The sequence below is a fragment of the Ailuropoda melanoleuca genome, chromosome 10 (assembly GCF_002007445.2).
Source record: "Ailuropoda melanoleuca isolate Jingjing chromosome 10, ASM200744v2, whole genome shotgun sequence".
NCBI lineage: Eukaryota > Metazoa > Chordata > Mammalia > Carnivora > Ursidae > Ailuropoda > Ailuropoda melanoleuca.
This window is the reverse complement of record NC_048227.1, coordinates 8,532,023-8,548,216: the sequence shown is the minus strand read 5'-3', so window position 1 is coordinate 8,548,216 and position 16,194 is coordinate 8,532,023. Positions and strand designations below refer to the sequence as shown.

At 51.5% G+C, this 16,194-nt stretch overlaps 1 protein-coding gene across 5 annotated transcripts in view; it reads left to right on the top strand.

Annotated features, from left to right (window-relative positions):
* LOC100465011 (NADPH--cytochrome P450 reductase) overlaps positions 1-16,194 on the top strand; it is a 64,358-nt gene that overhangs the window by 39,487 nt on the left and 8,677 nt on the right. For all 5 annotated transcript variants that reach the window (XM_034669978.1, XM_034669979.1, XM_011230153.3 and 2 more), the window contains exon 3: positions 9,893-9,941. In XM_034669978.1, coding sequence (XP_034525869.1) covers positions 9,893-9,941 — 49 coding nt within the window. The remainder of the gene's footprint in view (positions 1-9,892; positions 9,942-16,194) is intronic.

Sequence of the window (16,194 nt, the reverse complement as noted above, 5' to 3'; positions counted from 1 at the left end):
ATCATATTTCATAAGGAGTCATGCCATCCATGTGAAATCTGAATAAAGGAATCAGGATTCCATAGCAAATTTGGAGATCTTTCATATGAAATTATGTGAAATGTGAATAGTTCAGCCTTCTAAAATTCAAGGGCCCTCCTTTTTGAACTCCGCTTGGGGCTCTCCTCACAGCCCTGAAAGCCAGCCACAAGCTTCCAGATCCTCAGACACTCAGTAGCATTTGTTCATGGTTCCTGATTTTTTTTTTTAACACGTTTTAAAAAATTCAGATTTTTTTTTTAACACTTTTTAAAAAATTCAGGATCTAAGCAAGACGGCAGTTGATAAATAAATCTTGTAAGTCTCTCTCTTGGGGGGTCAGATTTGTCCAGGTGTAATTTACATGCAGCAAAACACCCCTTTTTAAAGTATGCAGTTCAGGGCTCTGGGGTGGCTCCGTCGGTTAAGCGTCCGACTCTTGATCTCAGCTCCCGGCTTGATCTCAGGGTCATGAGTTCAGACCCCATGTTGGGCTTCACGGGGTCATGGAGCCTACTTAGAAAAAAAAAAAAAACAGTTTGATGAGTTCTTCCAGAGGTATGCAGCTGTGTAACCAGTGTTACAGTCAAGACGTACAACATACCTCTGTTCCGAAAATTCCCCGTGTCCCTTTGCAGTGGACAGCCACACCCCCACCTCGAGGGACCACCATCTTATTGCTGTCCCTGTAATTTTGCCTTTTCCCAAATGTCATGCGAATGGAATGACGGAGCTACAGCCTTTTGTGCCTGGCTTCTCCTCCTGAACGGGACAGGAAGTCTCTCACTGCATGAGCTGCCCCTCCATCCCTGGTGTCTCCCTGCAGCATTTTTGTTCCAGAAACAAGATTGTTTCACAGTTTCCCACAGTCTGGATTTTGCTGATTGCATCCCACTGGGGCTTGTTTCTGAAAAGCCACAAAGGAGCTCATTTTCCCCCGTGACCTTTATCTGGGGGCTCGCTCTAGACCAAAGGGCCGGGAAAGCCCGGAGTCAAGGCTGCCAGCTTCATGCCCATCCGTCCGTGCAAAGTGAGCCAGAGTTCTTCTATGTCCAATTCGGGGTCACTCTATAGAGAGGTGCTGGGCTCTGCCGAATGTGAAAAGAGAAGCTCACAAGAGCTGTACAAAGAGGCCGGCACAGGGGAGAGGCCTCTGTGGATGTGGAGGGCAGGCAGTGCCCGAAGCCTCCCAGCAGCGTCAGGGGAAGTGGCAGGAGAAGGGGCTCAGGGCATCCACGCTGCCCCCACGAGTGCAGGCTTGGGTTGTCCACTGCCCCCTGACCGTGAGGGACTACACTGCCTCTCCTTCCTCCCTGTCCGCTGATGAGATTGGAGTGGTTTTGCCGTTCGATCTACTCCCTACAGCTCTGAAGGTGACCTGTCTGCCAAGCCGGGTGTCCGTGGACCTCCGGGCCTCGCTGGGCCTCACCCAGGGCTCGCGGCTGGTGGCTCTGTTTCTGTGCCAGGCAGTGTCCTTGGGGGCTCACATGCATGTGTTTCCAGAGGTGGTGGGAATGCAGAAGAGCGTCACCCCTCCCCTTGGTGGGGGTGTTAGGATTGAGGTGCCCCCAAACTGAGTCTGGGAACCTAAGTAGAAAGTAGGTGTTGGCATTGACAGGCGGGCCCGCAGCACAAACACAGCAGGGCACACAGAGCAGAATCGTGTGCAGAAGCATAGGACGAGGACCGGCAAGGCTGCTCTGGAAGGTCACCAAGGGAGTCAGCTGTCAGGAAGGGAGTCGAGGGTCACCAAGGGAACTAGGGGTCACCGCCCGGGGATCTGCAGGGCTGGAAGAGTGAAGACAGCACGCTGTCCCGTGCTGTTGGGAAGGCAGGCCACCTGGGCCACACATGGCAGGCATAGAGCCCGGATCCACATGATGGTGAATACACACTGAAGGCTGTATAGGAGGGTGTCCCTGAGGGAAACAGCAGCCCCTTTGGGCCTCAGAGCACCCCAAATGTTGAGGACCGAGGATCCATGAAGATCCCTGGGAAGGGCCACGAAGTGCTGAGCGTGCCTAGGGACTCCTTCGAGCTGTGCTCAGCCTCACAGGGTGGGACAGTCGTGAACTGCCATGGCTCTGGGCTTTCGTGGCCTGGAGTTGGCTTCCTGCCCCCCTCCCCCCACCCCACCCCAATCCCCGCTGTCCTTGGCTGTGAAAAGGGGATAGAAATCCTTGCCCGCTTGGAAGGGTTGGAAGAATTAAATGAAATACAATATAGAGCTCCTTGAATACTAGGTGGCATACAGTAGGCACTCAGGGTTCCCATTCCGGATTTTGGCTTTGACCCATGGCCTCCCACCTGCCAGAGGCCAGCCACAGCTGGAGGCTCTGCATGCTGGTCTGTTTTTGTTCCCTTAGGCGAGAGAGCTGCTGGGCCCTGTGTAATCTCCCCAGATCACTTCTTTTTCACCAAAGGCAGCTCCTGCAAACCGTTCACTTTCAGCCGCGTGGCCCGGGGACTGCTCTGCGTGCAGTAGAGAAATCTGGGCCTGCTTTGTGGAGCCCGAGCCAGCCAGCCTGCCCCCAGCTTGGCCCAGCACATAGCGGAGAATCTGCCACCACCCCGGGCCCTGGAAGGCAGCCGTTCCCCAGCAGCTGCCCCCCTGTGTTGCCAAGGGCCGGGCAAAGTCTCAAGAGAAATCCATTCCGTAGAGCATTACCCTTGAGTTGGGACTTTTGCAAACTCTGCGCGTTGCCCGGGACCCAAGATGAAATGAGTCATGCCGGCTGCCTGGGTTCATCTCTTTCCAAGTGACTCAGTGCTTTCATCCCCGCCCTTTCATCCTCCCCACATGGCGGTCTGCAGTTGACTTCTGAGGCCCGAACTGGAGAGACTCCTGCTCCCGATTTAGGAGTGGAAAGCCCTAATTGGACCCGCGTGGTCTCTGGGCTCTGAGCCTGGGCCAGCTGCCGCCTCCTCCGCCCGCTCTTTGTACTTGGGCTCCTCCAAAAGGCTGCCCCTCGGTGGGGGGGGGGGCACCTCAGCAGCGAACGTGGGGGCCACCGTGCAGGGCACTGGGAGGGTGCGATGTGGTTTCTCTGCGCACGCTGCTCCCAGGTGACACGGGCCCAGCGTCTTGGGCTCCGTGGCCCACAGTTCTTTTGTGGCGAGGAAGACGGGAACCAGAGCTAATTTAATATGATCCTGAGGCGCCCTGGCAGCGGGATCAATGCGGGTTCCTTTGTGGAGAGACGGCCCTACCATAGCAACCTGCACAACTGCCTTCTAGTGTCTAGAAGAGCCGTGTTCAGCCTCACGGCTTCCTTTTTTTTTTTTTTTTTAAATTGGGAAAGGGGGAGGAAGTAGGGAGAAAGGGCTCCGATATAAACAGTTACCAAGGAGACCCGAGTCGAGTCGGGGTTGGAAAGGTTTTCTCCTTCCCTCGGTCCATACAACAGGAGGAGGGGTGTGCGCCCAAACGCAGGGGATCACGGGAGGGGCCCGGCTGGAGTGGTGAGTCTTCCCTGCGCCCGAGGGGACAGATGCAGGCAGGGGCTCAGCAGAGGCTCCGGCAGGGCTGGGGTGTCCGGGGCGCGCTCAGAGTTCACGGCCTGTCTGCTGGCCCCGCCAGCATTGCGGAAGGATGGACAGAGCCCGAGTTCCTGGCCACTGGCTCCCTGCCCGTTTCCGGGAGACGGCCGGAACCTGCCTTTTCCCTTAAAGTCCTGGGGTCAGGAGAGAAGCCATGGGATGTACATACTCCTCTCCGCGGGACGAGCCCACCGTGAGAAGGTCAGTTCCAGACGTGTCCCTGTGGCAGAGCGCACTGACGCGCCTCGGGAAGGGGCCCCTTCCTGGGCAGGCTCGCCGCGCATGCGTGAAGAAGGTGCCTGTGGGGTTGACCGGCAGACTCGGGCGGTCCCCTGGGGGGCTCACCGGGGGCATGGGACCACCGGTCCCTTGGGTTCTGGTTTGCGGGCTGTACTTCCGGCCTCCAAAGGAAGGGATTTGGACTGGAAACCAGGAAGGCCCCAGTCGCTGGCTTCCCTCCTCCCCCCACGCCCCAGGAAAGAGCGGGCTCAGGGTGCACGGCCCGGTGTGGAGCTGACCGACGGGGTCGGGCCGGTTGAGGGCCCTCAGGTGTGAGGACCGGCGTGAACGGAGCAGGTGAGCTCTGCCACCCCGAGCCTGGCAGCCAGGCTGTGTGGTGGGGGGGCAGGTTCTGCTGGTCCTTGAGGCTGTGTGTAGCAGGTAGGAACGTCAGCAAACTGCTCCGGGTGGGGGCGGCGACTAGAGGTACCAGGTCCTCCTGAATCTCCTCGGCTTTCTCTTTCTCCCCGTGCAGTGTGGTCCGCTCCGGATCTCTGGAAGCCACTCCCGGAGCTCTGGGGAGAGGGTGGGAGTGTTCCTGCTTTCCCAGGGCTGAAGCTACTGAAGGGGCCCGTGCTGGCCTCCAGAGGTGCTCACGCTTCTAGGGAGAACTTCCCCTCCACGCAGGAGGGCTGGCCCATCATGCTGGCCCTCGAACGTTCCCAGCCAGACCTGCCGGGCGAGCGCCCCTTCCGGCCCCCAGTTCCTGAGCCGCCAGCCTGGAATTCCCACCCGGTGCATCTGTGTTGGAGGCCACGCACCCCTGGGTGGCCACAGCTGAGCTCTGCCCACTTGCCCTCCCCACCCCCCGCCTATATGGGCCTCATCCAAGAGCCTGTCGGCTGCCCGGTTTCTGTGGCTTTCCCTTGGGAGCTGTTTTGTGTCTCTGAGAATAGAGCCCATTTCTTCTGGGAAGCCTTTGCTGGTGTCTTCAGAGGCCCTGTGGGTGGACCATCTTGTCCACCCTTTTGGTCTTAGCACATACCACCTGGTGCCGCTGGGCATCTTTGAGGTCCCAGAGTGACCCAAATGGCTTTCTTCCAGGGAACACCCTCTTTGTCCCTGAGAATTAACCAGACTCCAGATGCTGCAGAAGGTACAGGGAGGGGAGGCCGCAGAAGCCAAGATGCAGTGTTTTCAATAAGAGGAATCCGAGGCCTTGCGAGGCCACCACTTGTCCATCACAGGCCCATTTGGTGGCAGATCGGGATTCAAACTCGAGCCTCCCCCGCTTCGGAGGGGGGCTGGCACTCACGGGGCGGTGGGGGCACCGCTCGTGCCTTCCATTAGCGAGTCTCACATCCCCCTTCCTCAGATGCAGCTTCTCCAAAACCGCAGTTCTTGAGAAAAGGCAGGAGTTGGCTTTTCTGCTGATGTCAGAACCTGATGTCGGCTGGGTCAGGAGCCCTCCAGAGACCTTCTCAGGCCCGACCGCTCCAGTGCCAGGCGTGGGGCTGAGTGCAGAGGCCCAGGCAGCTGCCCCCGAGCCTCAGATCGAGTGATGAGTCGGGAACATGGAGTCTCAGTACCAGACAATGGCCTGTGCTGTACTGAGGGTGGTGATAGACAGCCTTCCCATGTGAGCAGCGGGGAAAGGTGCTCTGAAGAGGAAATTGTACGTTGTGCCTTAAGGAATACGTGGGAGCTCTTGGGACAGAGAGGAAGGGCACTGTGGGCAGAGGCGCCAGGGCAGCCGCGAACAGGAGGTCAGCGTGGCCCAGGGCACTTGAAACGTGCAAGTCGCGCTCTACACCACAGGCCTCTGTGCTCCTCTGAGTAGCTTCTTGATACGGTCTCTGCTCGGGGCGTCGCTGTTCTAATTGTCCTCATCAGAAGGAGCCTTCCAGATCTGTCTCCACGCACATTTTTTTTAAATATTTTTTTATTTATTTATTCGACAGAGATAGAGACAGCCAGCGAGAGAGGGAACACAAGCAGGGGGAGTGGGAGAGGAAGAAGCAGGCTCATAGCGGAAGAGCCTGGTGTGGGGCTCGATCCCATAACACCGGGATCACGCTCTGAGCCGAAGGCAGACGCTTAACTGCTGTGCCACCCAGGTGCCCCTCCACGCACATTTCTAAACCTAGGAGGCAGTTTTCATTTTCTTGGTGTGGAAGTGTTACATGCTCGCTGTTGGGAAAGGGGTGGGGGACGTGGGCAAAGAAATCAGCCGAAGAAGGAAGCAAAAAAGACCATCACTCAGCCCTGGGAGAGAACAGTTCTCGATGTGCTCGTGTGCCACCTGCATTGTTCTGTAACCTGCTTTTTCCACTTAGCAGGGTATCACGAACCTTCTTCCCCGCCGGTAGGTATGTTCCGCGCTCCCCTGTCCAGCCTCTCCCTAGTTCTTAGACATTGGAGTTGTCTCCCTATCCCGGCTTTTATAACTGTAAAACGTACTTGTCATTATAACACAAAAAACCAAAATTGGGAACATCGCAGGACCCGCCTGCCTCATATTCTAACCCGCAGTGTCCCCTCTCAAGGTGCTGGGGGATTTCTCGGTAGGCCTGTTTCTGGGAATAATTAATGGTGCACATTCCGTTTGTTAAGGACCCAGACTCTTGTGTTGATTCCGTGGGTCGTGGATCTACCCCAGAAGCGGCCGCGTGTGAGGGAGGCCGTGTCGGGGTCAGCACTGCGGGGACACAGCTGGGCGGTGACCAGCTTCCACGACACCACGTCTGTGCGCGGCGAACTCACTGGCCGTGGTTGAGCAACTGAGAAAGCATTCCATACCCGTGAACATTCCAAAAACTCCAGCCTCACGCTCTTTAGGTGTCAAACTAAGTGCGTTTTGTTTGTTTTCGTTTTTTGCTTGAGGGGAGACTCACTCCTTGTCAACTTGGCCGTTCTGACCGTTTTTTAAAAAGCACAGATGAGCGGCTCTTGTGCTCTGTGTCCGTGTACAAAGGGGAATCACATGTGGTTTCGTCCCTGCTCTTCTCTCCCAGCGTCTCATCTGCGATGTGTGCCTCGCTGGCTGATGCTGAAGCGTCCGTTCACCTTTGAGTTTCTGTTTCAGCCGAGCTCATCCGTCTTCATGGCTCAGAATTCGGCAGGCACGCAGTGGTGGGAGTCCGAGCCCTGAGCCCCAGGAGAAGCTGGCGTCCTGGTCTGGACAGAACATAAACCAGCAGGGCAGGGAAGACATGGCTGTTCATGGCAGGGCAGGGACAGAAGCTGGACACGTGGTCCGAGATGTCCAGACACCAGACCCCCTTGGGGTGCGGGCCTGAGGGATGGGCCTGCCCAGAGGGCACTGGGTGCGGTGCTGGGGAGTCAGGGAGGGCCTGCTCCGGGTTCCTGGGCAGCAGCCCCCAGCTGCCTCCCGTGGGGCCCCACAGGTAATGCCCTTGACCTCTGGGGCCCTGAAAATGGCTCTGATCCTGGACCTAATGTAGTGAGAACCTGGGGGGCATAGACAGGAACTTCGGATACCTTTATGTTTGCAAAATCATGTGTCTGAACAGCTTGGCAGAGTCCTCCTTGAAAGTAAGCTTCCTGTAGGTCTTTCCACAGACTCTGGCCTGCTGGCCCCCAGAGAGCACTCCCATGAGGTGGTAGGGTGTGCGTGTGCATGTTCCGTGTGACTTTGTTACGCGCTCCTGTGCTCGGGAGGCCACCGGATGTCGTGGAAAGGGCAAAGACCTTGAAGTCAGACTGGGATCGGGCCCTTGCCTGACCCCGTACTGGCCCCAAACAAATACTGCTGCTGGGCCTCCGGCAGCCTCCCTGTAAGGTGGGCACCAGTGCCCCCGGACACAGCGCTGCACCCTTCCTGTCCTTTTCTTCACGTGACATTGGCAGAAGCCTGCCAAGGGGTATTTGTTAGCTGTGTTGTCTAGCTGAGGAGCAACGGAGCCCAGGTTCAAGTTCACTCGGTGGCCAGTCGGCAGGCTGGCAGTGGCAGCGCGGGCTGCCCGGGGTAGTGTTTGTGGGGAAAAAGTGGATTTTGGAAGCAAATTGTGGAAGCGTAAACTGTATTAAAATAGAATGTCTACAGAAAGGTACACCCAGAGAGATGATGTCAGCACGTGAGCAAGGGGTAATGACTCCCCAGATCAGGGCGGAGTGTTCTTGGCGCCCCGGGAGCCCCTGCTGTCCCTCGCTGTGTCCTGACTCCGGTCCCTGTGCATGGTTCGCCTGTTCAGGGATTTTGTATAATGAAGTCGTATTCACACTCTCTTCCATCTGGCTTCTCACGCCTCAGCCTCCCGCCCTGGGACTCATTCATCCTCGGGCACGTAGTGACCATCCGTTCATGCTGCAGTGGAGAATATTCCGTTGTCTAAATATGCCGCAGTCGGTCGGTTGGTTGGTTGGTTTTCCTGCAGGTGGACGTTAATTAGGGTTGTTTCCCGTTTGTCACCCACCTGTCAAACGCTGCTGGAACCTTCTACGCGCGTATCCCGGTGCACGGGCACCGCTGTGCTCTGTCCGGTGTGCACCAGGGAGTGGGGTGCTGGGTTGTGGGTGGACAGAAGAGACTGCCGTGCGGCGTTTGGGAGCAGCCGTGCCACGGGGCGCCCCAGCAGCTTCGGCTGTCTTCACGGTGCACCTCGCTGTGGTCTTGTTTCCATTTCCCTGGTGACTAGTAATGCCGCAGCCCTCGACAATAATACCAGATGCTCTCTTTAAGAAAGTGCTTGAGGGGGCACCTGGGTGGCTCAGTCATTAAGTACCTTTGGCTCAGGGCGTGACCCCGGCGTTCCGGGATCATAGTCCCACATCGGGCTCCTCCGCTGGGAGCCTGCTTCTTCCTCTCCCACTCCCCTGCTGTGTTCCCTCTCTCGCTGGTTGTCTCTCTGTCACATAAATAAATAAAATCTTTAAAAAAATAAAATAAAGTGCTTGAGGTCTTTTGACAGTTTTCCTGTTGGATCAGCCATCTTTTGCTAACTGATTGGTAAGGTTTTCTTATGTTCTCCACCCAAGTCCTTTGTCAGATACGCAGAAGTTGCAAACATCTGCCGTGCCCTGGCTCGCCTTTCATTTCCTTAACGGTGCCGTTCTGAATGGAGACAACCACATTTTAGCTTTATTCAGTCTTGTCACCGTATTGCACACATCCCGAAGATTTGCTATTCAGAGAGCGCTCTGTTTTTGCGCCTTGCTGTCATAGGCCTGAGGGCCCCTGGCAAGGCTCACTGGGTGCCTTTTTTATTTTTTATTTTGTTTTTAAAGATTTATTTATTTATTTTAGAGAGAGAGCACGAGCAGGAGGGGCAGAGGGAGAGGGAGAGAATCTCCAGCAGACTCCACACGGAGCGCGGAGCCTGACACGGGGCTCGATCCCACAACCCCGAGATCACGACCTGAGTCAAAACCAAGAGTCAGACACTCAGCCGACTGCACCACCCAGGCGCCCCGCACAGGGCTTCTGTAGATGACCACGCAGGCCGGGGGCAAGGAGCAAGGGAAGGGAAAGGACAGGAAATGGAAAGGGGGGCAGGAGGCCAGCAGCTGGGAGGTGGACGGTGGGCTGGCAGTGGTGCTGCTTTGTGGAGAAGACGAGGTGCAGGGCTCTAGAAGGTGCCACGGCCACAGAGAAGGGAACAAGTCACTGTGGCCCCAGGGCAGGATGGGAAGAGGGGCTTGGGGGCGGAGCGGGGTGTGTGGGGTGAGGCAGTGGATGGGAGCACTGGGCTGGATGCCACAGTGGGACACGATGCTGAGGGCCATCACAGAGGGAGTGGCATACAGATTGGTATGTAGGAGTATGGCGTGTGGAGGGACGTGGCGGGCGAAGAGGGGGACAGCTTCTGAACGGACTTGCGTGTCTGTGGCCATGGGAGCCTCCGGGGATTGGAGGTGAGGCAGGGCCTTCGGGACCCCTGGCTGGATGCTGAGGGACGGGAGTAACGTCCTTGACCCTTGTTTGTTCTCATCCGTCTGGGGGCTGGAGGGCCTGGCTCTGGCTGTGGTGGCATCTCAAGAGGCTTTGGACTTGCTGCAGAGGACGCGGGGAGGCTGAGCAGGAGGGGAGCTCAGAGCCCTGCCCCCGGGGCTGTGCGCATCCCATGCCTGCCCATCGGCTACTTTTGTCTTTCAGGACTTCCTCTGTCAAAGACAGCAGCTTTGTGGAAAAGATGAAGAAGACGGTAAGGTGTCTCTCTGTGCCCTTTCCCTGGGGGTCGTGGCCCTGGTGGCCGGGGAGAGGGAGGCCAGTTCCACCGGATGGGAGGGGAGAGCGGGCGCGAAAATTCTCATTTAACTGAAGTCCCCAAGCTGCTCTGCTTTGCCCAAAAGGCTTACCTTCTTTTTTGGATGTTTACTTCTTGAACCAGCCGCACTGTAGACTAGCCCCTCCATCTGACTCAGGGGCCGTCCTTTGTCCTCCCTCCTGGCCCAGGCCCCGGTCTTGAGCAGGTAGAAACCTCACACAGCTGTGGCCAGAGCCCAGCTATGGTTTTCTCTGGTTTTGTTGAAGTATTTCGTTTTATGGGAAAGTACGACAGTCACGCTTAAAATCCCGAACAGACTCTTCAGGGGGAAGCTTCTCCCCTGTCCCTGCCACTCGTGATCATTGTTCTTGGCATCTTGTGGACCCTTCTAGAGCTCCTGTATGCACATACCAATCAAAACACGAAAGGTGGCATATTACATACACTGTCATAAACCATGCTTTTCTGTACCTATTGTTTTTTTTTGAACTTTCAGATCTGTGTGAGAGCTCCTTCTGTAACAGTTCAAAGACCCCTCCCTCCTCCTTTACTGGAGCTGCGTAGTGATTTCATTCTGTGACCGTGAATACGATCCATTGGAATATTTCTAACCTTGAGCTCTTACAAATGATGCTGCTAGGACCCTGGAGACCAATGGCCACATCTGCAAATACAGTAAAATGCCAGAAGTGGAATTGTTGGCTCCAAAGGTGTGTGCATTTGTAATTGTGATAGAAGCTGCCAGATTGCCCCCACCCCCACCCCTGGGGTCACCCCAGCGCACTCTCATTAGCCGTGTATGGGCAAACCTGTTGCCCCGCAGCCTTGCCAGGACAGTTAGCACCCAAGTTTGGAGTCTTGCCAGTTTTCTAGGTTAAAGAAGGCTATCTCCGTGTACTTCGAGTTTGCATTTTTCTTATGAATGAGTTTCAGCAGATTTCCCTGTGTTATGACGGCATTTCTTTTTTTATAGATTCTCTCTTCAGATCTTTTGCCCACTCTTCTCTCAGGATTGATCCTTCTTGAGGAATTCCTTAAAATGATGAGGGAGATTAACCCCTTGTTTGTGATACGAGTCACAAATATTTTCCCCAGTTAATAGCTTGTGTTCGACCTGGTTCATCGTGTGTGTGTGTGTGTTGCCATGTAAAGTTATCCAGTGCACTTTATTCTTCCTGTGACTTCTGGACTGTGAGTTATTTGCAGTTTGAGTCATTAACTCTAAAGAGAAAAAGAATTCTTGCACGTTTTCTTCTCAGTGCTTTCTAGTACTTTCTCATTATTCATAATTAAAATTCAGTGTGTTGGGAGTTTAACCTGGTGTACGATGCGAGGCATGGACCTGGGCTAGTCTTTTGGGCACCGCTAAGCTCCGTGCAATGGCGTCCATCTTTTCCCTACTGGTTTTTATCAAGTACATGATTCCCATATGTATTTGGGCCTTTTTCTAGATTTTCCTGTCGTGGTACGTTGATCTGGCTGTCTGTGGACAGTATCCTATTGTTTCAGTTACTGAGGTTTTACAAAGCTTGCTTCAATTTCCGTATTGCTAGGCCCCGCCCCTAACCCCACCCCGGCTCTTATTTTCCTGTTTTCCTGGCCGTTATTTTATATGTATTTGTCTGGGGTAACAGCTTTAGTGAGATAGCATTCACATTCCATACAGGTCACCCTTTCCACATATACACTTCAGTATTTTTAATGTATTCCCAGTGCACTAACCACCACCACAGTCCATTCTAGAACATTCTGTACCCCCAAAAGCCACCCTGTACCCATTAGCAGCCACTCCCCACTCCCTAACCCGCACCCCCCTCAGCCCAAAGCAACCGTTCATCCACTTTCTGGGCCACTTAGAGAGTTGCCTGTTGGGGACCTTTCGTGGCCTCTCGTGGCCGGCCCCTTTCACTGAGCCTTGTGGCGTGTGCCAACCCTGCTTTCCTTCTCATTGCAAAATCATGTTCCAGGGGAGGGATTTATTTCTCCATATGACCTCGAGGATGAAGTTGCGGAGGTGGAAAGAGCTCTTCGAATGTTGCACCAGCTCGTGTTGGTTTTTTTTTTTTTTTAATGTTTTTTTATTATATTATGATAGTCACCATACAGTACATCCCTGGTTTCTGATGCCAGGTTCGATGATTCCTTAGTTGCGTATAACACCCAGTGCACCATGCAATACGTGCCCTCCTTACTACCCATCACCAGTCTATCCCATTCCCCCCCCCCCCTCCCCTCTGAAGCCCTCAGTTTGTTTCTCATAGTCCATAGTCTCCCATGCTTCACTCCCCCCTCTGATTACCTCCCTTTCTTTATCCCTTTCTTCCCCTACCGATCTTCCTAGTTCTTATGTTCCATAGATGAGAGAAATCATGATAATTGTCTTTCTCTGCTTGACTTATTTCACTTAGCATTATCTCCTCCAGTGCCGTCCATGTTGCAGCAAATGTTGAGAATTCGTTCTTTCTGATAGCTGAGTAATATTCCATTGTATATATGGACCACAGCTTCTTAATCCAGTCATCTGTTGAAGGGCATCTCGGCTCCTTCCATGATTTGGCTATTGTGGACAATGCAGCTATGAACATTGGGGTGCATATGGCCCTTCTCTTTACTACGTCTGTATCTTTGGGGTAAACACCCAGTAGTGCAATGGCTGGGTCATAGGGTAGTTCAATTTTTAACTTTTTAAGGGACCTCCACACTGTTTTCCAGAGTGGCTGTACCAACTTGCATTCCCACCAACAATGTAGGAGGGATCCCCTTTCTCCACATCCTCTCCAACAATTGTTGTTTCTTGCCTTGTCTATCTTTGCCATTCTAACTGGCGTAAGGTGGTATCTCAGTGTGGTTTTGATTTGAATTTCCCTGATGGCTAATGATTTTGAACATTTTTTCATGTGTCTGTTAGCCATTTGTATGTCTTCATTGGAAAAGTGTCTGTTCATATCTTCTGCCCATTTTATGATTTGTTTATTTGTTTCTCGTGTATTGAGTTTGAGAAGTTCTTTGTAGATCTTGGATACCAGTCCTTTATCTGTGGTGTCCTTTGCAAATATATTCTCCCATTCCGTGGGCTGTCTCTTAGTTTTTTTGACTGTTTCCTTGGCTGTGCAGAAGCTCTTTATCCTGATAAAGTCCCATAAGTTCATTTTATCTTTTATTTCTCTTGCCTTTGGAGATGTGTCGTGAAAAAGGTTGCTCTGGCCGATGTCATAGAAGTTGTTGCCTATGTTCTCCTCTAGAATTTTGATGGATTCCTGTCTCACATTGAGGTCTTTCATCCATTTGGAGTTTATTTTTGTGTATGGTGTGAGAGAGTGGTCAAGTTTCATTCTTTTGCATGTAGCTGTCCAATTTTCCCAGCACCATTTATTGAAGAGACTGTCTTTTTTCCACCGGATGTTTTTTCCTGCTTTATCAAAGATTAGTTGCCCAAAGAGCCGAGGGTCCATTTCTGGGTTCTCTATTCTGTTCCATTGGTCGATGTGTCTGTTTTTGTGCCAGTACCATGCTGTCTTTGTGATCACAGCTTTGTAGTACAGCTCGAAATCCGGCATTGTGATGCCCCCAGCTTTGTTTTTCCTTTTCAACAGTTCCTTGGAGATTCGGGGCCTTTTCTGGTTCCATACAAATTTAAGGACTATTTGTTCCAGTTCTTTGAAAAATGTCCTCGGTATTTTGATCGGGATAGCATTGAAAGTGTAGATTGCTCTGGGTAGTATGGACATTTTAACTATGTTAATTCTTCCAATCCATGAGCATGGAATATTTTTCCATCTTTTTATGTCTTCCTCAATATCTTTCAAAAGTGATCTATAGTTTCTAGCATATAGGTCCTTTACGTCTCTGGTTAAGTTAATTCCAAGGTAACGCATGGTTTTTGGTGTTATTGTAAATGGGATGGATTCCCTAATTTCTCTTTCTTCAGTCTCGTTATTCGTGTATAGAAATGCAACTGATTTCTGGGCATTGATTTTGTATCCTGCCACCTTACTGAATTGTTCTATAACTTCTAATAGTTTGGGAGTGGATTCCTTTGGGTTTTCCATATAGAGTATCATGTCATCTGCAAAGAGAGACAGTTTGACTTCTTCTTTGCCGATTTGGATACCTTTGATCCCTTTTTGTCTTCTGATTGCTGTTGCAAGGACTTCTAGTACTATGTTGAATAATAGTGGCGAGAGTGGGCATCCTTGTCGTGTTCCTGATCTTAAGGGAAAGGCTTCCAGCTTTTCCCCATTGAGAATAATGCTTGCAGTAGGCTTTTCATAGATGGCTTTTATGAGATTGAGAAATGTACCCTCTATTCCTACACTCTGAAGGGTTTTAATCAGGAAAGGATGCTGTATTTTGTCAAATGCTTTTTCTGCATCAATTGAGAGGATCATATGGTTCTTGAGTCTTTTCTTGTTGATATGATGTATCACATTGATTGATTTGCGAGTGTTGAACCATGCTTGCATCCCAGGTATGAATCCCACTTGGTCATGATGGATAATCCTTTTAATGTACTGTTGGATTCTATTAGCAAGGATCTTGTTGAGGATTTTGGCATCCATATTCATTAGAGAAATCGGTCTGTAATTCTCCTTTTTGAGGGGGTCTTTGCCTGGTTTGGGGATCAAGGTAATATTAGCCTCATAGAATGAGTTTGGTAGCTTTCCTTCTGTTTCTATTTTTTGAAATAGCTTTAGGAGAATAGGTATTATTTCTTCTTTGAATGTTTGGTAGAATTCCCCAGGAAAACCGTCTGGGCCTGGAGTTTTATTATTTGGAAGGTTGTTTATCACTGACTCAATTTCTTCATAGTTAATTGGCCTATTTAAGAAATCTATTTCTTCCTGTTTCAGTCTTGGTAGTTTATAGGTTTCCAGGAAGGCCTCCATCTCTTCCAGATTGTTTAGTTTTTTGGCATATAGCTGTTGATAAAAGTTTCTAATAATCCTTGCAATTTCAATGGTGCTGGTCGTGACCTCTCCCTTTTCAGTCATAATTTTAATAATCTCAGTCCTTTCTCTTTGTTTTTGGACAAGTTTTGCCAGTGGTCTATCAATTTTATGGATTCTCTCAAAGAACCAGCTTCTAGTCCTGTTGATCTGCTCTACTGTGGTTCNATGAAAGAGTTTTTAAAATGCCCCCCCAACCCTTTCTCTCATTCCAGGTCTGTGTAGACAGGTCTGACATAATTCTGATAACTTTGCCTTGGTACGTGAGAAATTTCTTTGCCCTGGCCGCTTTCAATACTGTATCCTTGGATCTAATATTTGCGAATTGCACTATGACATGCCGTGGCGTAGGTTTGTCCTGGTTGAGCTTGGATGGGGTCCTCTCTGCCTCTTGGACACGAATGCTTGTTTCCCTTGCTAGATTAGGGAAGTTTTCAGCTACAATTTGTTCAAATATCTCTTCTAGACCTCTGTTTTTCTCCACCCCTTCAGGGATGCCGATGATTCTGACATTGGATCGTTTCATAGAGTCAGTAATCTCCCGTAATCTACATTCGTGGGCGTGGATTTTTTTTAAGTCCAGCTTCTATTTTGCTTTTTCTTCTACTAACCCATCCTCCAATTTGCTAATACGTTCCTCTGCCTCATTCACCCTGGCTGTCAGAGCCTCTAGTTTTGACTGCATTTGGCTCATAGAATTTTTAATTTCTGTCAGATTCGCTCTCATTTCTGCCCTTAGGGATTCTATATTCTCAGCAACGCTTTCTCTGATGCTTTTTTCAAGTTTACTCATCATCTTGACCATTGTTGCTCTGAATTCCATTTCTGATAATTGGGATACATCCGTATGTATTAATTCTGTGGCCGAGGCCAATTCTGTGGCAGAGGCCACAGACTCATTATCTTTTCTTTGCTGGGGGGGACTTCTCCTTCTCGTCATTCTGATGAAGAGAGATTGCAGGGTTGTCCAGAGCCCAAGTGTTGACTGGGACCCAGGCCGTGCGCCCTTGTTTTATAGAGATCTTAGGGATGTGGGCTTCTTCCTTAAAGAGTTTATTTATTTATTTGAGAGAGAGAGAGACAGTCAGCAAGAAAGGGAACCCAAGCAGAGGAGTGGGAGAGGAAGAAGCAGGNTTTTAATTTCTGCCAGACTCGCTCTCATTTCCGCCCTTAGAGAGTCTATATTCTCATTAACATTTTCGTTAATACTTTTTTCAAGTCTACACATCATCTTGACCATTGTT